This window comes from Rhinatrema bivittatum, chromosome 10 (genome assembly GCF_901001135.1).
Source record: "Rhinatrema bivittatum chromosome 10, aRhiBiv1.1, whole genome shotgun sequence".
Lineage (NCBI taxonomy): Eukaryota > Metazoa > Chordata > Amphibia > Gymnophiona > Rhinatrematidae > Rhinatrema > Rhinatrema bivittatum.
Genome location: NC_042624.1, coordinates 98,465,152 through 98,490,963, shown reverse-complemented (window position 1 = coordinate 98,490,963; position 25,812 = coordinate 98,465,152). Strand labels below are relative to the sequence as shown.

Below are 25,812 nucleotides of genomic sequence, written 5' to 3'. Positions count from 1 at the left end.
TGACATTCGGAAGTTCCTGCCTGCATTTCTGCAGGCTTCCTTCCCAGTAGTCTGTGTATGCTGCACAGGACTGTAAATACTTCCTGTGCTTTCAATGCAGCACTAGAGGCAATACAAATGTCAAAGGTCACCACCTGGGCCCTCCATGACCTGACAGTTCTCTGGAACCCACAGCTCAGAGCCAGCCACTTGCAGTAAAAAGCAACTTTATTTTATGTATCAGTGTTCCTGGCCTGAGACAACAGGACCACCCCAGTAGCATATATTGATAGTCGTTTATAGGCCAGTCCAAGTCCCCAGGGCTATATATAGAATCTATTTCCCCAACTGCTCCTTCTACCGGACGGCTGTGGGCATCTTTGTATCTGGGTCTCGGTGAGTCTCCCCTGGCTCCCCACCTCTGTCTGAAAGGCAGTGCTCTCTCCATTAAGAGACAAAACTGATTCCTTGCAGTAGCTCTGAAATTAGCCTCAGCTATGTCTCACAATTAGCAGCAAATCTTTCTATGACTGTTACCTTCATCCTAATTGATTCTCTGCCAAAGATATCCACACTGCATTTCCCAGCAGCTCTGTGGTTCCTAATCCTTCTGGCTTTACAATCTCCTAGCCAACTCTTGTTCACTTTTTCTTTCCGCCTTAAGGCAGTGTTCCCCCGCCTTTAGATCTCCCTCTGTCTTCTGGACAACCTAACTGTCCTGTCTCTTCAGGCTGCTTCTGCCTGTGTTAAACGCCTGTTTCATCACTTAAATAACCCTCACAAGTAACTGTAATGCAATGAGGCCAACACTGTATGTATGAACTTTTCAGTATGGTCAGTTTGGATTGATTATTCAACACTTAAAGAGATTTCATGCCTCAGAAATCTTTCAATAGATATATTCCAAAACTAGCCATATCCTTCATATTAAATATGATTTACAAAATCACAGGAATGTAGATTTTTTTAAACTAATTGTCATTTGCATTACAGAAAATCATAAGGTCAGTGTTCAAAGCTGTTTAACCAGGTAAACAGGCCTGTCTGAAAATGGACCTCCTCTATGCAAAGCATACCTGGGCTTCCAGGTTGTCTATACTTTTAGCTTGGTTAACAAGAGGAGTGCTTTGGGGCATGTTTAGGTCAAGGGGTGGAAAACACACCTATAAACCATTTTCAAATGCACTTGCACTATTTTCTCCACTCGGCCACCCACAGGAATAGCAGGTGCAAAGAACATGGGTACTTTTAGCATACATACTTGACATTAGCTAATTTATAAACAAACTACCATGTGATTTCCAGTTTTCAGAATGAAATTAAGCATGTGCAGTGAGAGAGCTCATGTACTTTGCTATTGAAAATTGCCTTCATAAAAATTAGGCATGTTTGAGAAAAGAAAATTAAAAAGCAAAATTTCACTAAACAGCTCTTAAATGCAATCCCTAAAACCAAGTTTCATGTCATGAAGCTGACTGCTGAGATGTTTTATCACTAGCTTGAGAATGACTTTTACTGAAGAAGCAAAATGGAGAGAAGTTTCTTCCTACATTCAGATCTCAGGGCATGCTGCTGTCTCTTCACTGAACTGCTCTTGACTGCCCAGTTTCGCTGCTTTGATAACAAATTATTTTTGCAGTGCCACTGAGGTAAACAGCACGTAGAGCCCCCATGTGCTCCTTACTGAGGAGTGCGGCCTAGTAGCAAGGTCTTGCAGTATAGAGCAGAGCAATGTACCACCTCTGCCACAGGAGGCCCACTGGAGGTTGCTGCAGTGGTTTATTCCACCTTCCATATTAGCTGGCTCAAATCTACTAAATAAAAGTGACCCTTAGTGACTCTGGATTTTTTTTAGTTTGGAGATGAGAAGGTTAGAGCTTTTCCTCTTAGTTCCCTTAAATTTGCATAGGGCAGGCCTAAAGCCTTGGCTGAGGAGTCTTAGTTAAGAAGTTTATATCCAATTCACATTCTAGAGGTTAGTAACTTCTCTCTCTTTGAGTGGTTCAATCACTGTGTGATTTTTGTTGGTAGAAAGTTTTATTCACCCTTCATACTCCAGGGAGAGAAGAGTTGAGATTTGTTTTTTGTCATCTGGATGTCCCTTAGTCAAAGGGATTCTACTGCCAATCTGGCAGTTGGTTGAAGGAGTAGATAGCCAGCTGGTACAATAACCTGGGAACAGAGGATACAGCTGGTGCTCCCCTAGGGCAAACACGTTGCAGAGGTGCCCACAAGAAAGGAGGGAGAATTCAAGAGATCAAGGTCAAGCAGTAGGTCCAAGGGGAATCCCTAAATGGATAGAATCCTTTTCAGTTGCTCAGGGCAGCTTCATATTCCATGCAAGGAGAAAGAAGGGACCCTGAGGGAGAGCTTAAAGACCATAGATTTTCTGCTTTCAGTTGTATTATGAATATTGCCTGAGAAACCTGTATTAAATGCCACATTATTCATGTTGAACAACTGATTCAGTAAAATGTATGTAGGAACACCATCACTGCGCTTTATTGGTATTTAGAAGACCAGAATATATATAATGCCTGGAGCTTTATCCTATTATACCCCCAACGGAGGATGCTCTTTAGGGATGTGTGAGTGTGAGTCCAGGACTTAGCTATGGTACTGAGTATGAACCCTCCCTCTTGGGACAGGCCCAAGATAGAATTACAAACACAAGAGAAGATATTTCACATTTTTATGAAAGTTCTGGTCCCAAAGAAACCTGGATGTACAACATCGCCAAAGAACTAAGAGTGAGAGTTTGAGAATAGGGAGATTCACTGATGTGCCCAAAGTCATACATGAGAAGAGTACCGAAGACTCAAACCAGGAAATCCGGAATCACAGGCCTGCCCTGCGAGCGTATTACCTTATCAATATCCAGAGGAAGAACGTATCTCCGGACTTCTGGCTGAGGAGCCTTTTCGGCATGTTTCTTCACTTCTTCCCAGTTTTCACGCAAATTGGCTAAATATAAGTAATTATAAATAAACTCGAACCTGCACGACAGAAGAATCACAGACATGATTATTTTAAAGTACCTTATTAGTCACTAGAACATATCATAGTTAGTGCAGGCTGGGGCAAGTATAGTAAGTCAGGATCCTTTAAAATGATGAAAATATCACATGGACAAACTTTGTGTCTCCCACACAGTACGTGGTTCTCCGATATTCTGAACAGACTGCAAGCATCTGAAAGAGGACGTTCGAAGGGAAATTCATTACAGTAATTAAAGTGAGAAACACCACCTGGGGCAAGAATGTTTTAGCATTTAGATCAGTAAGGAAGGAATCACTGGCAGTCTCTGTTCAGGAATGGTGCAGAGTATCGGGGGGAAATACTCATTGGAGCAATGGTCTGGTGGATGAACCCCTCAATTGTCCCAACCTCTATTTACAGCACATCTCTTTCAAAAACGGAACAAAGAATTTGGACAGCATGTCCTTACATCCCCTGCACCTCTTTCCTCTCGTCACATATACCTATAGCTACCAACCCACCCCCCTTTTTAAAGCGATCAGTGGCACACAAGTACATCCTTCTGTTGGAAGATGCAACAGAGTAAGTCTGAAGCAATGAAGCGCATGGGTGCGGGATGACTGCTTAACTTGGCAGTGCACCAGAAATGTTGCTGGCCATGTGGCTCTAAAACACATGCTAATTATTTAAATGAGGGGTATGATGTGCTTCTAACTTCATATCCTATATACAAAAGGGGGTTAAGTTTTTCTTGAGGACACACAGCTGAGAGAAAATGAACATGGGGGGGGGGGGGGGGGGGGGAGGTAGAAAGGGGCAGTAAGAGATTAATGTGCAGGCCTTGCATCTCAGCCTCAGTCAGTATGTTTCCTCTTTAGCAAGCCCCACCCTGCTAATGCCCCACTACAAGGCTGCCCAGATGCTGATCTCCCACTTTCATGACAGAACAATAAGCCTGCGTGGACCCCTGACTCAGCAGCAAGACTGCCGAGAGCCCCACTGAGCCTCAACTTCCCCATCCCCAATACCCCTTGCAGGCAGGAGAGGTGTTTACCTCCTGCGCTCTCACCCAACACATCAAAATCCTGCTGACTCAAAGCGTGAAGTACTGAGTAAGGGGCAAGACAGCAAGAGATCAGCACTTCTCCTCCTGCTAGATGGAAGGAGGAGGAGGAAGCTCGGGCTCCGGAGAGGTTGCAGGGGTCCAGGTTGGCTTGTGGCAGAGACCTCAGCTTTGGATTGTGAACTTCAGGAACAGTGGGTGGCTGAGGTGGGGTGGATTTGGATTTAATTATTTGCCTTAAACCCATGCTCTAGGCAAGTTACATTTATTTATTTATCTCATTTATATTCCACAACATCCATTTTCATGACGGATGTGGATTACATGTTAGATTAGGTAGGTCACTTCCCCAAAGGGCTTACAATCTAAGGAAGCAACTTATTAAACTGAGGCATTTTCCCGGGAGGTGCAAAGATTTGTTGCTGGTTGGCCACTGCCATTTTGAGCTTGGGTGGGGGTGGGGGTGGAGGTGGTGAGCTCTGGGGAGATTTTTTTTTTTTTTTTTTAACAAAAAGAGGTTTACACTCAGGAGTCTAAAATTGAGCAATAGACCCCTGGGGTTTTGGCAATGCTGGGGGGGGGGGGGGGGGAGAGAGGGGGTTATTTGGGTCAATCAGCCCCTTTAAGAAAATTGCTCTGGGAACATTGGGGCATGCATTAGCTTCCCTATGCTCTTGGGAAAGTTGAGCTACCACTGCATCAAATAATGCGGCTTGCGATTTTTAAGGCAAGCTGTGTTATTTGATTTCCATGTTCTTGCCTAGTAATGAGCTGCTTTGCAAGCAGAGCAACTCATAACTAGAGGTATGAGAGGGGGAAGATAAAGTCAGTGTTTGAAGTACCACATGTTATCACTGTGTTAGGCCATTTATCGAGTGGCAAACATGACCTACTTTGTGGTAAGTGCCTAGTGCAGCTAAATAAGTGACTCTCAGAGTTTGTACAAGAGGCAACGGAGGGTGAAAGGATTTGCCAAAAGTCACAAGGAGCATCAGTATTGGAACCTTGCCTTCCCTGCTGCTCTAACCACTAGGCGAGTCCAAGAGTTAGTCTCCTTCAGGTCAAGATAACCTGGATTAAATAACTAAATAATGAAATTAGAACAGTTTTGCACAAGAGAAGGAATGTGTATGTTTTAAAAAACAGGCTTTGCATGAGAGACGCAAGCAGTTTGTGTGGAGCCAGCTCAAGGCCTAGCGTACCAAGATAACTGTACTTTTACATCATTAGTTTAGGTAAAAGGTTTAGTCCATATAAGGAAGTCATCCCAAAACAAAAAACAGACACTGTTAACAAAATCTGTATATAAGAATGTAATGTGTAACTTGAATAATGAGTAGCCTTTGTTGTGTCACTGTTAAGACGCTCTAAGTCACTCCCAGGAAACGCTGTATCTTTCCTGAATTCTTTTTCTGCCTTTTACTTTGCTTTTCTATAATAAATAGTATTATTGAGAAATATAAAGACTGAGTGTTTTCTATAACAAGCCAGCCTGCGCAGCGAAACCTCTGAGTGCCATAAGCCTCAGTTAGTAAATTGGGAACTTCTTGTGAGGCAAGAAAGGTAACAACTAGTAAAGTCCCTGCCCTGCTGGTAAGGCAGGTAATAACAAAATAGTCCCCGAGACAGCCGCCCTCGGGACTATAAACAGTATGTATATATACTATAACATGTTATATATATAGCATTCACTACATGTTATAGACCATTATGCAAACATAAGAACTGCGATACATCTAGTATCAGTTAATGCACCTAAAACATTAAAAAGTCAAATTCTTCAGTCAAAAAAGGAAAGTATTTTTTACCTTTGTCATCTGCCTGCCACTTGCCACCGCTTAGCCTACCAGACCTACTCTCTGTTTCTCGTGCTCTGTTTCTCTTCTCCCAGTTTGTCTCTAGCTCTCGCTTACCTACTCCAAGTTCTGGTATCTAGCTAGCTCTCACCCCTAGAGTCTCACTTCTTTCTGCCTCTCCTCGTCTAACCCTCGTCTTTAGCTGTCTCCTTTCCCCCAGCATACTATAGCTGTCTCTCACCCTCTCCAAGCTCTGCTCTCCAGCTGTTACCACTCCCCCAAGCCCAGTGGCATAGCCAGAATTGATTTTTTGGGCGGGCACAAGTTTAACATGGGTGGGCTGTATGCTTGCAGGTCCAAGACCTACTAGTTGTATTCTTATTGATAAATAATGCCATATATTGCACCCTACAATGGCTAAGTATTTGCAACAGCCATTATGCATGAAACTTTAAAATAATTTACCTCAATTATTTCAAGCACTTACCAGAATTAAAATTCCTTATTAATCTGAATTTTATATTTATTGCAGTTTATAAATGCACAAGTACATCGTGTAAAAAGCAAAGAAAACAATTAGATCTAATCATGTAATAAAACAAAAATATATTCTTTCATGAATCCTCTTTTCAAAAAGCCAAAAATCATCATAACTACAATAAAATATAATTAATCATCAGAACAGGTGCAGAGCAGAGCTAGGACAATTCACATTACAACCAACATGAAAAACAAAATTCAAATTCTGGTGCCACCTCAGCAAAAAAATATCCCTCCACTGCTATTTTGTGAAGTAACACAAACTACTGCAAAGAAAGAAACGTCTAGAACCTTGCCATACCATACAGTCACAGCACTGACTCTCAGGATTCAAATAACAGCAACCTTTTGAAAAAGCAGCAATGCAAATACTACACCAGGCTCTAGAACATTAATACATCACTTACTGGAATAACAGAACAAGCTGGACTACTACTACAGAGAAACTACATACAAGCAGAAATATTGAACTTTAGTCACACAGGCAAACAGACTGACCCTTGCCTAATTTAGAAATGTCTACAAATTAGAAACAAACATTCAGATGAAACTGAAATAGAAAGCCTGAGAAACTAAAGTCTCTGAACTGAGGAATACGGAAGGAAGAGCAAAATACCAAAATATAAGAAATGCACATTCCCAAAGATGGCATATTTAAATTGCTCACAAGCAAAGCCAGCTTGTACCATTTTTAAAGTTGGCGCCGGCCGTCCATTACTCCTACCTTGTGACAGGGGCCGGCCAATGGCACGGATACCCTGTCACATGGTAAGGGCAAAGGGCCATCGGCGCCATTTTGATTAGTGGCAGCCAACGGCCCGAGAGCGGGAGATTGCTCCCGGGACTCCCACTGGACCACCAGTTACTTGTAAAAAGTTTTGGGGGGGTTTGGGACAGTGGGGGAAGCTAAGGGATCAGTTTTAAAGGGTCAGGGTGGGTTTAGGGATTGTTTTGGTGTGCCGTTTTTCCCGCCCTCCCCCAAAACGATAAGAGAACCCCACGAACAATTTCGTGGGGTTTTCCTATCTGTTTCGGGGAGCCCCCAATTTCTGATGACTTTGAAAATATCATATGATATTTTCAATCGTCAGAAACACGATTCACATCCCTATTAGGAAATCCTCTTCTTTAATGGGGCAAATTGGGAGCAAACTGGGAAAAAGGGCTATTGCATCAGTGCACGTAGCTACTAAAATTCCCCCACTTACGTGCGCAAGGTGGCATTTGCGTGCATCAATGTAGTCTTGAGCACATATAAAATCAGCTATACATGTGTATATCACGCACATGTTGTAAAATCGCCGCATCCATGTGTGCACACCAGACATGCGTGGGTCTTAAAATTTGCCTCAAATTGTCCAGTTACATCCTGTCATTTCACAAGAAAAGTCTAAATTTTGGGGGCTCGTCCGGGATGAGCCCCCAAAAATTTAGACTATCCAGATCCTTTATCCATGTGGGAGTAAAGGTTTAATGTCTGTCTCCTTCTGTGGAAGTGACCCTTTGAACTGGAGCTTGAGACTTGTGTATCCTCCATGGGGTAGAATGAATGTGTCCCAAGGTGGCTGGGGTGCCTTAACCAGGGTGGATGTCCCCTTCCCTACAGTACCTGATATCCAGGGGGCCACTCCTAAACTCCAACCTGCCTGTGTCCCGCATCCCGGGATGGAAACTCCATTTGGAGTCTCCAGATGTTCTCTCCTCTTCTCCCGTCGACTCCTCTTCAAAAGATAACACTGCTGATCCTTCTGAAGGAAGGACCTTTATTAGAACAGTTCTTAACTTGTGGTTCTGGGCAAGGAAGGGGGCAACAAAATACTTCCTTTTCAATAAGATGGAAAAAAATGCAGTACTTAAAAATACTACTAGATCTTCACTGCCTGATCTCGGCCACCACCTCTGGATAGGACCAAGTGGTGTACAGATCCCTCCTGCACTCCTAGAAAGGAGATTTCTGCCTTCCAGAAGGCACAGGTTTAAAACAGCAAAATCCTTGTAAAGTCAAGGAAAATGGCTAACAACTGTCTATTCCCCTCTTCCCTCCAGTCTGTCACTAAGACCTGGCAGGGCAGTCTCTCCCTTATTTATCCAGACTGGAAGGCCTAAATTTGAAGAGCACATTGAACACGCTTTCTTCTCTCTCAAAGCAAACCTGCATTGCCTCTTACTTACCGTATAGGATTGCCTAGGTGGTTGCATCCCTAACTGATAACTAAAGGGCAGGTACCTAGGGCCATCTAGTGGAGAGCTCAGTCTCTACACTTGTTTACTGCTTTTACCTATTTTCTTCAGAAAAATGTGCAAGATGGAAGAAAAACTGGAAAGTTTACTAACAAAAGCCTGAAAGAAGTGGTAGAATCTAACTTTGCTGCTGCTTCCTAAGACTTTGTCTGTTTATGGTGGGAAGTTGTAGAGGCAGTCCTCACCTATCGCTGCTCTTTTGCGGGTTTTACATTGATTTTGTGTATCTTGGAGTATTTCCAGTTTTCAGGTTCTTGAACCTTACACACAAGTGGTTTGTTTCTGCACCTATTGCATAAATGTACGGCACCTTTTTGAAACAGTGACAGGAAAGAAGACACCTGCAGACTGCAGAAGTAAATTCACTTTCAGATTTCCAGCACGCGTGGACGTTTTTTGGGACATGCTTCACAGATGGTTTGGTATATTTCTGGTTCAAAGCTCTTGTACCATATTATTGGCTCTTACCCTTTCCAGCAGCAGAGGTCTGCAACAAGAAATCCATTGTCTTCAAAGGTATTGATGTGATGGAAAATGTTAAAAGCTGAGGTTCTGTATTTGAGATTAAGGTATTCTCCTGTGTGTTTTCCTGCTACATGAATCCAGACCTTGAAAAAAAGAAGGTGATTTGGGATGTAGTTAAGAAATTGGGTGGATTTTTTTTTTTCAATACAAGCTACATTTCTGGGTTTTTAAATAAGATTACATATTAGATAAATTTGCAGAGATGTTTCCTTTACACTTACTCCCATTGCTTCATTAGATTCAAAGCAATCTATGTAGTTGGCTCCCCAAATACTCCATGCAGAAAGGAACTTGATCAAGTTAATTTTCACTGGCTGTTCTACGAATACTATATAATTGGGAGTCAAACCAAAACTGTAAGGAAAGACAAAAGAAACTTTTGTAACTTCAAATGTTAATGTTATATATATACACACACACATACAGTAAATGTATAAAAGGATATATATTTATCTAACATGCCATCATTCTATGAAGTTATAAAATTAGAAGATCTAAAGTGCGATTGACTTTCAGGTCAGAGTTCACACCTCCAATTATGCTGTTTATGAAAAGCCTTTATTACAAATGTATGCAGAAACCACAGAAACAATGCTTTCCATTTGGATCAATTCTACTGATCCTTATTGTGTTTCCTGTTCATCCATTCAGCTTCAGTAAGGACTCAATTCTACCAAATTTAGGTGTGTACATGAACAAATACCCAGGAATATTTTCTCATGCAGTGAAGATAGCAGCTTGATTTTTCTTATATTCAATTGGAAGCAGGCAGAAATATCTGGACCAATAGATATAGATTATCAGGTAGAAATTAGATAAAGGCCCTAAAATTTCATTTTTAAGAATTGACATGCAGTTCATGTTTCTTCCTCAAGGTGACATCAACAGCAGCAGCTCCTTTTCCAGGTATGTATGAGGACTTCACATGGAAAGGCAGCGCAAATCCAGAAAGTAATGGAGGAGCCAGTACAATGAGGGCAGGGCTTAGACGGTGTGAACATCCCAGTTGCATGAAAAGCTGAGATGCATGGCCCTCTTTGACCCTAGCTTTGAATTCAGAATGTTTTCAAAGTTTTTCTGAATAGAGTGATTTTTTTTTCCCCACATACCTACAAACGAAATGTAAAGGCAGAGCTTGCTGTGATAAATATGGCAGGCCTTTCTGTTACCTGTGAACATAAGAAGGCTTGAACCTGTCACTGCAAGGGAACTGCACAACAATTTTTGCCTTGGTAATTGGGTCTTCTTTATCTGAAAGAAAGGAAACTTTGGGAGAATTCACAAGCCGCTTTGTGAATCAACTTTTGATAACATCCTCTAAAGTTCAGCTAAGAAAAGTGCTGAAAGCTTCTAGTTTCCTTAGGGCAATGAAGAATACTGAGCCATCTGCAAAAATTAAAGTTTCCAGAACACAGATCCACACCAGCAAACATCATTGATTCACTGGTCTCTTTCACAATGTGAACCACTGTTGTAAGAGGTGATGTGGAGAGAAGTGAACAAATATATGAATGTTTATTAAAGGTGACTGAATTATGAATGCTTATGCAAGATGAGCTAATGTTACAGTAACTAAGATGAACAATTGCTATTGCTCACAAGTTTCAAATGGGTGCTAATTCAACTGTTTTAATGCATGCTACAATGGGTCCACTATGGGGGCAATTCTCAACAGCCCATGTTATGTGCAAAGCACATGGGTTATTTTAGGCCACCTAATATTGCACCAGTTTCTCTATGAAAACAAACTAGTGTAGCATGTATGCATTAAAAATGCCCAGGTACTCGGAATCCGCTATTTATGCGGATGAGTGAACATGGGAAAAGTATGGCATGTATTTTTGGAAATCTCATGTACATGTGCTGTTTTCTTTCCTCAGCTTAAAATGCATCCACATGACTTTCTCCATTTTATTGTGGCCAGAAGTGCATGCACTATGGCGGCCACACATACTTCCATCCCCATTCGAGGACTGCAATCTTTAGTCAGGTAAACACCTATTTATACATATAAGTGGCTTTGAAGTTGGCTTGTGTATGTGTTTATTTTCCTATGCAAAAAAAAAAAAAAAAAAAAAGAAATTAGTAAGGGATCAACAATTTGTACTAAAGGACCGATCAGTTTAGCTACAATGTTACATTGATGTCATGGCAGAAAGTAAGTTCCAATGCATTAGAACCACCTAATACATAAAAAGTACCCACCATAGCAAATCTTAAAGTCTGTGGTAGAATAACCCAGAAGAACTAGCCCCATAGGGATTTGCAATCAAAATTTAAAGGGCTTCAATACATATAGGGTCTGATTTTCAAAAGCATTTACATGGGTTAAAAATGGATTTTACACATGTAAATGCACTTTACCCATATAAGTGGCTTTTGAAAATTGCTACAATAGTACTTACATTTATATGTGTAAAACCTTTTGAAAGTTAACCTCTAAACACACAGGGGCAGATTTCAAAACAATACGTGAGCACGTACTTTTGTTCGCGCACCTGGCACAAACAAGAGTTCGCTGGATTTTAATAGATATGCACGACTACGCGCGTATCTTTTAAAATCCGGGGTCGGCATGCGCAAGGGGGTGAACATTTGTGCACCTTGCACGCGCCGAGCCCTGCGCGTGCTGCCTGTTTCCTCAGAGGCCGCTCCAAAATTGGAGCGGCCTCGGAGGGAACTTTCTTTCCGCCTCCCCCCACCTTCCAGCCCTAACACCCCCTACCTTTATTATAAAAGTTACGCTTGTCCGAGGAGGCGTAACTCGCGCGCGCTGGCCGGTCGCCGGCGCGCGATTCCCCAGCCTGGGAGCAGTTTCAGAGGCCTCGGCCATGCCCCCGAAATGCTCTTGGGCCGGAACCACACCCGTAGGCGCCCCCCCCCCCCCCCCCCGGATGACGCACCGCTGCAACATGCCCCCCGACATGCCGCCCCCCCCCAGAAAAGCCCCGGGACTTAGGCTCGGTACGCGCAGAGGGAGCTTGGGGCAGGTTTTCGGGGGGTACGTGCGTACCCGTTTGAAAATCTGCCCCACAGTGTGGGAGGAAACAAAGAATAGATGCCAGAGGGTCTTTTCCAAATCTTTAATTGGTGGAGACGTATGTAATTAGTTAAAAAAGACCCTCGGGCATCTATTCTTTGTTTCCTCACACTATTGTTTGATTGCCTACCTTGCTGTTTTCTGGGCCCACAGTGTGGGAGGACATAGTCCCAGTTAGGACCAGAAGTAACAGTTTTCTGATCTACAGGACACAGCTCTTCTAAGCAATCAAAAAGGGGATCCATCTAATTGCAAAGTTTAGAAGCTCTTTTACCTTTTAGTCGAGTTTCCTCTCTTACCTCTAGAGAGTCACTGCAAGCACAGTAGTTTTCACACAGCAGAACAATGCTACGATATTATGAAATATTGTATTATGCAAACGGAGCTGGCCTCAAGACTTGGCAGAAGCACTGCACACTATTATGGAGAAGAGCCGACGAAGTCTGGGTGGGTAACTGTACTGGGTGCCGATGGCAGGAAAGATGAGGGTGTGTGGATGAACCCCCATTGGCAGCAGGTGGCACTGAAGAACTCTGGCATGAAGGAACGTTTCCCTTCAAGTTGGTGCCCCGCCGAAAAATTCCTACCTAACATGGCCTCCAAGGGACCTGGTGGAGGGCAAGAGAACGCAGGGGGTTGGAGAGAGAGGGAAAAACGAACACACGCGTGCACAGACCTGCTTGTAATGGAGGTATTTTTATAATATTGTAGGCAAAGGAAAAAGCCTTTCCAAAACAATTGCCAATGTTGTAAACAGTTCCATCATTTTCAATGTGAGGATGGGCTGTTACTCCATTGATAGAAATGTAGTTGCAAAGATCCACCTGCGGAAGGAAACAGATGAGGGACTTCACTAAGAATCAGGTTCACAAGGAAGGAGTACGTTGTCTTTTGTAAAGCTGCTCTCACACATCTGTATTAAACTGTTTCCTCTTGCATTTAAGGATTTCTGTTGCCAGTTACAAAATTTATCATATCTGTATGTGTATCCCCTGCACAAAGAGTTGAATACAAAATACCATGAAACAATTATAATTCAAAGCACTCGTTTTCATGTAGGTATTACATAGGACATGTGTATAGAGCCTGAAGCAATGCAATGTGCATTTTACTATTTGTAATTTATACATAAAACCTCTTAAGGGGGACATGATTGGTGCAGCATATTGTATTTTTTGTAGCTTCATTTGTTATTCCATTATTTTTAATTAGTTATAGTGCTGATTGCTAACACTGAATATATCAAGCAACATTCCTCTACTTTTACAATAGCTGCAATGGCCGAAAATATCTGCCAATGAAAACATAGCCTGTAGAAGAATTAATTTAAATGCAGATGCTCCTTACCTCCCTCTTCACCCCCACGCAACCAAAATGCATAAAAGTATTTGCACAGAATAAGTAATTGCTAAAAAGCACTAATTAAACCAAGTATGTACGTGCATAACACATGTGATAAAATGAAACACCAACACAATCTAGAACAACTGGGAAGGGAGACTGGGAGAAAGGATCCTTCATGGAAACTGCTGTAGTGGACAGAACATTGGTGAAAAAGTTGTACGAGCTACCATTTTATTGGTGAACTGATCTAAGACAGATTGCTAAAGGTCCCTCAGAACATGTTCATATGGGCAGGTAGTCATGGAATATAGGAATTATTCAACAACAATACTAGCAAAATACAGATAGAGATATTTTTTTAATTAATTCAGTTGGCAGATGAAACCATTAGGATCTATTCTTTTTCTACTGATATATATATATCCTGAAAAGATATGAAAGGTTTTCGAAAGCAGCTCCCCCTTAGCCACTCCTACCATTCTGATTCTCCATCAGCTTTGCTGCTGTTTCAGAGCCCCATGCAGGCATCTCAATGGGAAATATTAAGCAGGAATACAGGAAGATCATTTCTGGTTTTGTTTTACTATGTTACATTTTTATACGACAGCTAAGAATTTTAGACAACTTTGGAGAGAGCTGGACAATATTAGCAACTAAGATTATTAAACTATTTTAGATAAATATTTAGGAAAATCAGATGATCTAAGTTACAATATTACTGCTAATGAAAACAAAAAATTACCTTCTTAACTGTCTCAAGTGTTTCTGGGTTAATTTTTGTGATGTAATTGGTTTCTGTGCAAGCATAAAAATCCTCCCCCACAGGGTAAACATTAACCAATGCATTATCTGTAACTTCTATACCTTTGAAATAGGAAAAAAACCTGTGAAAAACATACAAAATGTTAAATTATTACCAGGTAAACCTCCCTGTCATTGATTCGCTATGTCATGCTAATATGAAAATTAGTAAGATTCTGTGACCTGGAAAATATATTCTTGCAGGGATCAGGATAAGCAAAAGTTCCAAATTCTGTAATCACAACCCTTTTTTCAGTCATAGCTCTTACGTACGCGTCAGTCCGAATGAACCTAAAAATGACATGTTCCAGTGAATTCATTGAATTGTAAAAAGTTATTAAAATTCAAATGAGCCTTCAGATCTCCATTTATGTGAACTTGGCCTACTTTGCCATTTACAGACACAGTTTGTATGCAAGTTTGAGAAATCTGGACACGATAGCAGGAAGGAGCAAATGGGCCTTCCTGTATTCTATCGCCTATGAAATAACACCACAATGAACATTATCTTTCAGTGTCTTGTTTTAAACTTACCTTCTGTGGTATGTGACCTGTCCCTCTTTAAAGTCAAACTTGTGTAGAAGTGCTTGGCCATCAAACAGGTGGTAAAACGTCTCGGTGCCCACTTCAAACAAGCCAGGTCCGCATCTCAGCAAACTGCCAGCCAACCAGCTGGGAAGCCTGCCTAACAGGAGGAGGACAGATTTGGGAAGACAGTAAAAATATCATGCAGGAGAACACAAAATGTAGTCCTTAGAATATGATTATATTTCATATGAAGGAAGAAATCCAATATGGTGTGGCTAATCTGTCAGCACCAGGGACCATCCAGATTCATGTGATGGCATTGGGGCTGCTGTGAAAGTGGCAGAAAAATGGCACACAGCAATAATCCAAAAAGTATCAGAAAACAAAAGTACCTGAGGATAGTAAAGTGTAATCCCATACAAAATGAAGAAGCTAGAGCTAGAGTGAAGGCTAAGCATTCAAAGTCCACCGGGAAAAGATTAGTTTTCTGATTTGCTTATGCAGTTAGGGGCAAATTTTAAAAGCTCTATGCGTGTAAATCCAGGAGGGGTTACTCACGCCAGGCCTATTTTCAAAAGGCATGGCGGCGCACGTAAAGCCCCGGGATGCGTGTAAGTCCCGAAAAAAAATGGGCGGTCCGGGGGCAGGGGGGAGGAGAACGGGGAAAGCCAGCTGGTCTCCCGGAGGGCTCGGCATGCACAAGGTGCACTAGTGTGTACCTCCTTGCGCGTGCTGACCCCTGATTTTAATACATGCGCACGGCTGCGAGCACATGTTATAAAATCGCACGCACAAATGTAGGCCGCGCACGTACATTTTAAAATCTGCCCCTTACTGAATACAGCTTGGACTATTTTATTAATACTTATTGCATTGATTTTCTAGCACTCAAATAAAAACCTCAGAAAAATCAGAACATTTTTTTTTTCCTTTAAAGAGGACTTTTTAAAATGATACTTTTTAAAACGATTAAATTTTCAAGGCATAGAAAGTGAAAAAGCAAGGGCCAAACTGTCTCCATTTACATAACATCCAGAAACAGATCAGCTTTGAACATTAACAAGGTCTAGAATTAATAAGTCTTCCTAAATATATCAATAGCAGTGCAATTAATCAACAATGACTTATTGAGATCCTGTGGTGTTCTTGCAGTGTTTATGATACACATCCCATATCCAATTATACTTAAAATGCTAATATTTCAAAGCATAACATAACTGTTCAAGATTTGAAAACCCAAGTTTGCCAGTTAGCTAATTAATGCACGGGTTGCACTTCCAAAATGTAGCTATTGTGAGATGAGCTGCTAGCAGCAACCAATCAACTGAATGACAGGAATCATCAACCTTCCCACCTACTCAGCAGTCGAGTTAGAGGTGCACTTATTTGTTTACTGGTGACGGTAAATTAATTGTGATGGTTTCTATAAATTGCTTCAAGTAGATTAGGTGGAAAGGTCTGTAAATTTAAATAAATGTAATCATAATTCTTTGGCTTATTATGAATCAAGGCCAGTCATACACTCAATACCAGGGCTAAGTCACAGTTTCAAATCATTCACACTCTTCCAGCCTCATCTAGTGGATTCTTCAAATGAAGGGGTTGCCCCAGTTGCTAATCAGAGCATCACCATTTGTGAGCCCTCTCTCCTTATCCAGATTTTGTCATCTTTCCTCATTTGTTCTCTACTATCTTATCCCAGGTTCATCATTCCGCTATAATTATAGAATTATAGCGGAATGATGGACCGCGGGAAAAAAAGGGGTGGGGGTGATAGCGTGCAGCTGGCCGCATTGTGGCGGTGTGGTTTTGCCTGCCGCGATGCTGCAACGCCGCACGCTATCGCCCCCATAGTGCCATGGGAAAAGGTATAGTTATTTCTTGTGGTGCTGCTGGCGATAATGTGAAAAACATCGCCTGCAGCGTTGCCGGGCCATAAGCCCCCCACCCCACGCAATAACGGCACATCGCAATTTGATAAAGAGCATACAAGATCTCACGCTTAGTTTGTACTCCTCCCTCCCAATGAATGTACACAAAGCTTTGCAATAACTTCAAAACCATTGCCTTCCAGGCCCCTTGCTTAGCCTGCCAGACATGTGGTTTCCTGGGTTCCCACTAGGACCTTTAGGGGTTAAAACACAAGTGGCTAGGTCGTGCTTCTGATCCCTCTTCACATTTTGTAACTGAAGATCTTCCTTGCTTATCTCAGGCATTACTGTTTCACCTTCCTAACACACACATCCACCACTTTTTCTGTGAGAAAATATTTCCTGACATTGCTCCTGAGTCTATCCCCTCATTCTAGAGCTTTTTTTCCATTGAAAGATATTTCCTGTGCTTTATTAATACCCGTTAGGTATCTGAATGGCTCTGTATATCTCCTCTCAGACATACGTATTAAGATATCTAAGTCTTAATTCATATGGTTTTTGGTGCGGTTGAGGTCTCCAGTAATCTTTGCAACAGCATAATTATTTCATTTTTTTTTCTACTTTTTATGCCTCCTAGCATTCTTCTGGCTCTGGATAATGACTAGCTAGCACTGCGCCTGGATCCATGCCACCTTAAGGTCACGAAAAAAGTTTAAGGCATGGCTTTTCAGCCAGGCCTTCCACTAAGATCCACATCTTTTGCCCAACTTTCTGAACTCCCCAGGAGGGACTGTATTATACACAAGGACACAACTGACCTTGAAACTATTCACAAATTAATTTTCTATGCTGGATCCCAATGCTATGTTAATTGCAAATTCTGATTTGATTGTAAGCTGTTCTAATACCTTTGTTCATTTAAATTTAATGTAAACTACCTTGAGACCAAATTTTGAGAAAAGGCAGAATATCAAATGTTCATAAATAGTTGCACTCTTTCACTACCATGAAATCATTGAATACAATCACCCCAAAATCTCTTTCCTACTTGGTGGCCATCAGTATCACTTCTTATGTACTGCTCTTTGGGATTTCTGCACCACTAATTTATAACTGCATTTTTTTAGAATCTAAGCAGAGCTGCCAAGCAGCCAACTACTCTTTAAGCTGTTTTAGATGTTTGTTTTCCTGTCTGCTCCTTTAATATGTTCATTGCATTGCAGATCTTAGCACCATCAATAAGATTGCCTTTTCCTCATAACTTCTCTGCAATATTGCTCATAAATACATTTTAACAAAACTGGCCTCAAGACTGAAGCCTGATGCACTCCACTCATCACTTTTTTTCTTCGTAGTGAACTCTATTTACTACCATGCTGTTTATCTCTCTACCAGTTTCTAACCTAGTCCACCACCATAAGTTCCATCCCTAAACTGCTCAATTCTTTGAGCCTTCTATCTGGAACTGTAGGATAGCCGGGTGAAATCTTTACAGGCTGGAGCAGGAACCACGCTGACTCCAGCCTTTCATGCAGCTTTAACTTTTATTAATGCAATCAGCAAAACATAACAGCAGACTGCCTACCTTTGCAGTGTACTCACAACAGAAGTATCCCAGAGAGGGTCAGGAGTAGGGCCAGTCCCTTATAGGGACAAAATAAAAAAAGTTTGCTAAAATTCAAGTATGCTACATCCAGTGCCTGCCCCCGATCACCCAACATGATCATCGGTATATAAAAAACTAAAAATAAATAATCGCTCACTCTGTGATAAAACCATGCTGCCTTGGATCTGGCCAATTACTGGAATCAAGTTGCTTCACTATGCCATCCTTCAGAAGAGTCCATTAGGTTTTCCATCTCTAGAAATTAACCAGTTTAATTTTCAGCCTTCTCCAAATTACCGCTTTTATAAAGAGAGGCTACAGTTGCCCTGCTCCAGTCCCAAAGATCTGGTGAACAGGTCCCTTCAGTGGATGTGCCAGAACCTCTATGGCCTCACGCCTTGTCCGATTTCAAGTTTTAGAGCCACATGAACACACATTTCTGGAAACAGCATGCTATCTACCCTTGCCAACAGTCATCAGTAGTTCACCAATCCCTTCTTCAGTGCTTATGGAACAAAAGTATTTATCATGTCTGCTTCCTCCTTGTCCCCCTCCACCCAGTTCTCCTTTTCTTAAAAATCTTACAGTCCCACCTCTGGCCTTCCTCCTCTCACGTACATTCTTGAAAACAGTCGTATCCATCCTGTTTTACCTCTTTAGCTATCTTTTCTTCCACTCTTGCTTTTGCTGTCCCCACTGCTTTCTCTTCCTCTTTCAGCTTTACCAGAGATTCTTCTTTTTTCCTCCGACATCTCTTGTATGTTTTGAATGTTAATTTTTATGGCCTTGCTTTTTCAGCCATCTCCTTTCAAAACCATATCAGTTCTTTTTCCTTAAACATTTCTTGCTCCTTCTATGGCTTCTTAAATTCAGCCAAAATGTACATCTCCCCATCAGGGAAACGAATCCCTGTCTCTCGTGTGACAGGCAGAGATTCTCCTTGCTCTACTAATGAAAAAGTGCAGACGCCCAGTGGGGCTAGTTCTTTAAAACACTGGCATGTAAAAATCAATGAATAAGATTATAAAGCGTCTTTTTAACATCCAGTAACCTTTTTTTTGAAACTTGCAGTTGGTTGGCTGACAGACATTTCATGTTCTAAATTAGGATTTTTCCTACCACTGTTGGAAGAAAAATGTGCTGAATAATTATCTTTGTATGAAAGTAGTATGAAAGATAAAGTGTGCGGGCTTTAAGAATAATTACTGCAATCATTTAATCATCCTACAGAGCTCTGAACACATAGCAAATATCATGGAAGAAAAAAAAATCTATTTAAACATTATTCTTTTTGATCCAGTATGGCAACAAATCTGGTGTTCGTAAGTCCAATGTGGCTACATAAATGTATTTACACATTTAGTGGGATCCTTTAACAGATAATTACTGACTATTCAACCAATAAAAAGACTGAAATACAGAAAACGACTGCAGATAAGGACTACGAGGCTCATCCGGTTTGCCTATTCCTGATGCAGTGCTATAAAGCCTGTCCAGTCTCATGCTTTACTCTCACTTCCTCACCTTCAGTATCCTGTGCTTATCCCATGTCCTTTAGAATTCTGTTAGCTCTTTTGTTATCTGTCTCCACTAAGAAACCATTCCATGATGTGAAGAAATATTTCGTGTTATTCCTTTGAGCCCATGAGCTATTGTGCTAGAACTTCCTATCTACTGGAGAAATCTTACTTCTCGTATATTGTTTACATCTTTGAGATCTAAATGTAGCCTGAAGGAGAGAAGCAAGAGGGGAGAATATGATGGAGATGTTTGAATATCTCAGAGTCTCATTTCATGGGACTTAGGGTGCAGCACTATACCATTTTGGTAACCCTTCTCTGGACTGAGTCTGTCTGCATTTTTGGAGATATAGCTTCTCTGAAAATGGTCATGAATGGCAAATAAAGGGCCAGATGTACTAAGCAATTTTGCTATAGACATCTGATCCTTAACAATATGAAGCCTGATATAAAAAAAACCCAAAACTTAGTTGGACTTATCTGAATATCCAGCTACAATCAGCAGGCACCACTTAACCAGATAAGTGACTTTTTCAGGCTAAGGCCAAGATTTTAGCTGGATAACTCAGGGACAGGGAATGGGAGGATTGGTGAGGCCTCGAGTTAGCTGGATACTTCTCTGGCCATCTCTGGTTCGGATACAGGGCTGTCCTAAAGTTATCCAGCTAATTTTAAGATAGCTGAGTATATTCAGCAGCGCTGCCATGCCACTGAATATCCTGGCTAACTTACTGAGCCAACAGTGATTTAATATGGACTCTATGATGTATAGGGAAGTCTAATAATTACTTGTTGCTGGAAAATCATATTTTGTGACATGCTAACATACCCTAAAAAATAAAAATTCTCAGTAAACACAGTTCAGCCCTGGTTAGTCTAGCAAAATTAATGTTTTCTAAAATAATTTAATCCTATTTTAAAATCATGCGGCAATCTAATTTTCTTTAATTGTAGATCAATGATTAGAGCAAAAGATTACTTCTAATTTGGTTCACTTAATTTGTATAATATAACTTTAGATCTTGTTTCTATAGATATGAAGTGATATATACTGCATATTTATTCAGTGAAGTAAATAATATACGACAAGTATGAAAAGTGAACAAACCCGTCACATGAGTAGTTATAGGTGAAGAAAGTTCCTCTACTGTGTCATACAACTTCTTGTAACCTCCGGCTGGATGCTCTACACTGAAAAAAATTGAAAAGGGAAAGAGTCAAATATTGTTTGAAAGGTGGCAGGCATGGGGGAAGGCAGCACAAGAAATGTATGCATCTGCAGAAAAAATGCTTTGCAAAGTAAATATTGAAACATTCTGTTTGTAGGGCCCCTCATTTGTTTTCAAGATCATTTAAATGTTCATTGTTTATTCTTATTTTTATTTCAATTTTAACTGAGCTATTCATTTTCTGAAAATTCTTCATAATTATTTGCTAACACCCTATGAGGCCAAGTCCATCTGGGGCCTTGCTATGCTGATCCTCAACTGAACCTCACACAGACATCACATTGATAGCTAAAGAGATGACTTGGTGAAGGACAATTTTAAAAGAGCAGGAGGTTGGTCATTTAAGCAAAATACCTTTTCTCCTTTTTTTTTTAAATATGAAAAAAGTAGAAAGGAAACCCCTTCCCATTTTCATTTTGATCCACCCCATACTTTTCAGCAGAGCTGAGAATCAGGTGAATCAACATTTCAAAGAAGCGAGATGCTAGTGCTTCCTTTAAGGCAAGGAAGATTATCAGCAGCAGCATTAGGCAGCAACACCCTTAAGATTACAATAAAATTCCTTTCAGTTTAGAAGCAATGATTTGGAATGAAGGTGAATTTTATGCACAACCTGGAAATGTCAGTGTTTTAGAATGTTAAGTAAATCTTCTTTTGATAGTAATGAAAGAAAATGTTTAATTGCATTTTCAGCCTCCATAACGACATACCTTTACTTTATGAGATACTTACTGGTTTGACATTTCCTCCCTTGTGAAGAATTTGAGCTTTGCAAACTGATTTTCAATGTGTGGGAACTGGATCTCTGTTCAGTATTTATAAGGACTTTAAGTCCTTTGAAAAGCCTTAATGGAGTGTATCAGCCAATCAGGCAGGAAAAGAGGAACAGAAGTTGCTTTCAGCAGCGGAATTCTCCTGCTACTTTAACCACATTTTATTGCCAGGGTCTTTCAAACAACAAAGGCCTTTGAGCATTCTTTAGCATGCTAAATCCTTTCCAAGGAAAAGTGGATTAGAAAAAATGGAAACAGATTTTAGTTATGTAATGTATAATGTGCTTGAAAATGTGAACAGTTCATAGGTGGGATAAAAGAGAAAAGGAGACAGTTCATTTATTCAGTGATACAACAATTAGAACTGTGGTAGCGACTGGACAGCATCGCATGGGAGAATTGTTTTCGCATATATTCCAAGTCATGAAAACATTTCACTGTTTAAAAAAAAATCTCTCTCTATATATACAAAACCTTTTCTATGATGTACTTGATAATCATACCAATTAAAATGCTTGGTAATATAAAATGTTTGTACAATTTTCAAATTGTAAATAGCAAAATTTGATGTGTTGGATTATAATTGCAAGTATAATAGGTTATTCTTAGTTACATAATGTTTATGACTAAATATAATTTGGGCCATATACAATAATGCAGTCAATTAAAGATACATTGAGAAATGGATAATTTCCATAGCAGCGGAGTGGCAAAAAAAAGCATGCAACACCCAAGGCATGTGGATTATTCTATAATGCCAGCACCATGACTACATTTTTGGGATTTGAAGATAGATATGGTCTATGATAGATTTCTGTAGATTAAAAATAGTTAAAAAGTACATAATTTGTAAAAAAGTCTTTGTGATGGACAGGCCCCTGCTGCAACAGATTCTTGTGTGGTGGAAGATGACGGGGAGGTCTCTACCAGGAGTCTTCACAGATCTGCATACAATAGTCTTCTGGGCCAAGCCAGTGCCACCAGGAGCACCATACCCCTTGTGGCCTTTGATACTGCAAACTATTCTGCCCAACATGGGCCTTGGGGGAAAGGCATACAGTAGCTTGTCTTCTGGCCATACCTGCTCGAGGGCATCAATACCCAAGGACCTCAGATCTCTCCTTCGACTGAAGAATCGAGGAACCTTCGTATTGTGAGAAATCCCCAGCGATCCACTATCAACTGAAATGCCTCGTCTGACTATACCCATTCTCCTGGATTCAGACTCTCCCTGCTGAGAAAGTCTGCTCTTACATTGTCTTTTCCTGCAATGTGAGAGGCCAAGATCACTTGGAGATGCCCTTCTGCCCAATCCATAAGTTGCTCTATTTCCTGCGACACATGCTGGCTCTTGTTTCCTCCCTGCCAATTGATGTAAGCCACTGTCATGGTGTTGTCTGATATTACTCGGACCACTCGACCCTGCAGTCTATCACTGAACTGCAAGCACGCCAACTGGATCGCCTGGGCTTCCAGGCGATTGATGCCTCCGAGCCACTTCTGTATTCCAGCATCCTTGTACCATTAGTTCCTGACAGTGAGTTCCCAGACTAGTATGAGGTCCTGTGGTTTCAAAACAAATTTTAGGTTGGAAGTGAAAAGACCATGTACAGTATTTTTCTTGGATTGACTGGGACTGCCCACACTAAAAAACTAACATTTCAAATCCTGCAAGGAATTAAAATAAAAGAAAACTAAAAAGGTGGCAGCTGTTGGAAGTCAGTAAACAAAAAAAACATTTCTAGAAAATGGGAAGTTCAACATGATCAGCAACATGATCAGAACTTAATATGCTTAAATCATTAGCAATGCTGAAAGAGTTATACAGAAACAGAACATGACAGCAGATAAACTTATCTTTTAAAATAATGTCATACAAGCCATCAGGAGCGGTTCTATAATGAAGCAGGGTGAGAATTTAGTGATTGAAATATGCCATCTTTGAGTATGTGCATTTCATATTTTGCTATTTAGAGTTCCACTGATCAGAGTTTGGTTTCTCAGGCTATTTCGGTTTTGTCTGCATGGTTCCATTTCTAATTTGTAGTCCCTTATTTCTATCAGGTCTATCCAGTACCGAGCGGTAGGAAGAGCTGCGTTAGTGCCCGGCGCACACGCGGTTGCCGCACACACAGTGCAGCTCACCTACCGCTCGATCCTGAACTATAATTTCATGCAAGTGTAAAACGCGTCTAAGAAGGGTCCGTGAAGCGTTAGGCCCGCGCAACCCATTTTACTGGATAGAGCGCCTATACAGTATCCTGGGTGCGTGGGCCTAACGCTTCACGCCACACTGGTATCTGTCATTTCAAATGTCATTTGAAATGACAGATACCAGGAAGTCGGGCTGCCAGTCCCCCCTCCCCTCCTCCCAAAGCAGGTCGCGAAAAGCAGCCTTGCTCCGGGAGGAGGGGAGAAGGGACTGGCAGTACGAAGCGACTTACTTTTTGCAGCCCCCTCCGGACATCGGACGACCTCTCCTGCCTCCAGCTGCTCGCGAAGATGGACGCCTGCAAAAAGTAAGTTGCTTCGCCGCTTCACACTGTCAGTGTCTCTTCTTCCCTCCTCCCGGAGCAAGGCTGCTTTTCCCGCCCTGCTTCGGGAGGAGGGAAGAAGAGACACTGACAGTGTGAAGCGGCGAAGCAACTTACTTTTTGCAGCCCCCTCCGGACATCTCCTGCCTCCCGCTGCGCGACTTTTTTTGCAGCCCTCCGGCCATCAGCAGGAACGGATCGTGGCCCCCTGCCTCCCGGCGAAGATGGACGCCTGCACGGGGGAAGTGGCCCCTGTGCGTGCAATTGGCCGCTCAAGACGCGACGTCACATACCGTGACGCCAAACGTCGTGACGTCGCGTCTTGAGCGGCCAATTGCACGCACAGGGGCCACTTCCCCCGTGCAGGCGTCCATCTTCGCCGGGAGGCAGGGGGCCACGATCCGTTCCTGCTGATGGCCGGAGGGCTGCAAAAAAAAGTAAGTCGCGCAGCGGGAGGCAGGAGAGGTCCGATGTCCGGAGGGGGCTGCAAAAAGTAAGTTGCTTCGCCGCTTCACACTGTCAGTGTCTCTTCTTCCCTCCTCCCGAAGCAGGGCGGGAAAAGCAGCCTTGCTCCGGGAGGAGGGAAGAAGGGGCTGGCAGTACGAAGCGACTTACTTTTTGCAGCCCCCTCCGGACATCGGAGGGGGCTGCAACATTTTTTTCGCTTTTTTTTTTTTGCTTCGGGAGGAGGGGAGAGGACTGGGGCTGCCCCGGAGACCGGCACCCATGATCGAGGCCGGGGCAGGTGAGCGGGGGCTGGGGGAAAGCTTGCCACCTACCCTTACCCCTGCCTCTAAACGCGCGACAAAACGGCAGGGAAAAATACCGATAGTCAGGGCGCGGGTTACGGGATGCTAGGGAATAGCCAATTCGCTCGTTTGCATGCAATATACATGCCGCGTGCGGAAGGGGTTGCCAGGGGATTTTAGGACGCGGTAGGAGTAGGTTAAAGGGGATTCGGGATCGCAGGAAGGGCTAACGCGGCTGGAAAGTGAGTAGAATGCGGGTTAGGAGCGGGGTAAACGCGGCCGCACTTTACTGGATAGACCTGTATATTAGGTAAGGGTCGGTCTGTGTGTGACTGAGGTGCAGTATTTCTGCTAGCTTGTAGTTTTTCTGTTTGGATTTGTAGCAGTCCGGCTTGTTCTGTTACCCCAGTTAGTGGTATAGTAAGGTTCTAGGGGTTGGTGTAGTATTTCCATTGCTGCTGAGTCCTGAGAGCCCATGCTGTGACTGTATGGGATGGCAAGATTCTAGGCATCTTTTTTTGCTGGAGTTTGTGTTACTTCATAAAATGTTTATCAGTGGAGGGAGTCTTTTTGCTGAGGTACACCAGGATTTGAATTTTTTTTTTACGTTGGGTTGAAATGTGCTAAATAGCAAGTTTAACTGTGTGTGCATAGTTTATTTAATCTCATGGCAACAGCAAATTTTCTGGTG

At 41.9% G+C, this 25,812-nt stretch overlaps 1 protein-coding gene across 1 annotated transcript in view; it reads right to left on the bottom strand.

Annotated features, from left to right (window-relative positions):
• RPE65 (retinoid isomerohydrolase RPE65) overlaps window positions 1-21,808 on the bottom strand; it is a 31,200-nt gene extending 9,392 nt beyond the window's left edge. Inside the window, exons 1-10 of the mRNA XM_029618843.1 lie at window positions 21,798-21,808; window positions 20,945-21,027; window positions 14,843-14,993; window positions 14,492-14,599; window positions 14,250-14,391; window positions 12,840-12,987; window positions 10,293-10,374; window positions 9,345-9,477; window positions 9,067-9,206; window positions 2,846-2,975 (exon numbers count right to left, since the gene is read on the bottom strand). Coding sequence (XP_029474703.1) covers window positions 2,846-2,975; window positions 9,067-9,206; window positions 9,345-9,477; window positions 10,293-10,374; window positions 12,840-12,987; window positions 14,250-14,391; window positions 14,492-14,599; window positions 14,843-14,993; window positions 20,945-21,027; window positions 21,798-21,808 — 1,128 coding nt within the window. The remainder of the gene's footprint in view (window positions 1-2,845; window positions 2,976-9,066; window positions 9,207-9,344; window positions 9,478-10,292; window positions 10,375-12,839; window positions 12,988-14,249; window positions 14,392-14,491; window positions 14,600-14,842; window positions 14,994-20,944; window positions 21,028-21,797) is intronic.
• Between the last annotated feature and the right edge of the window lie 4,004 nt (window positions 21,809-25,812).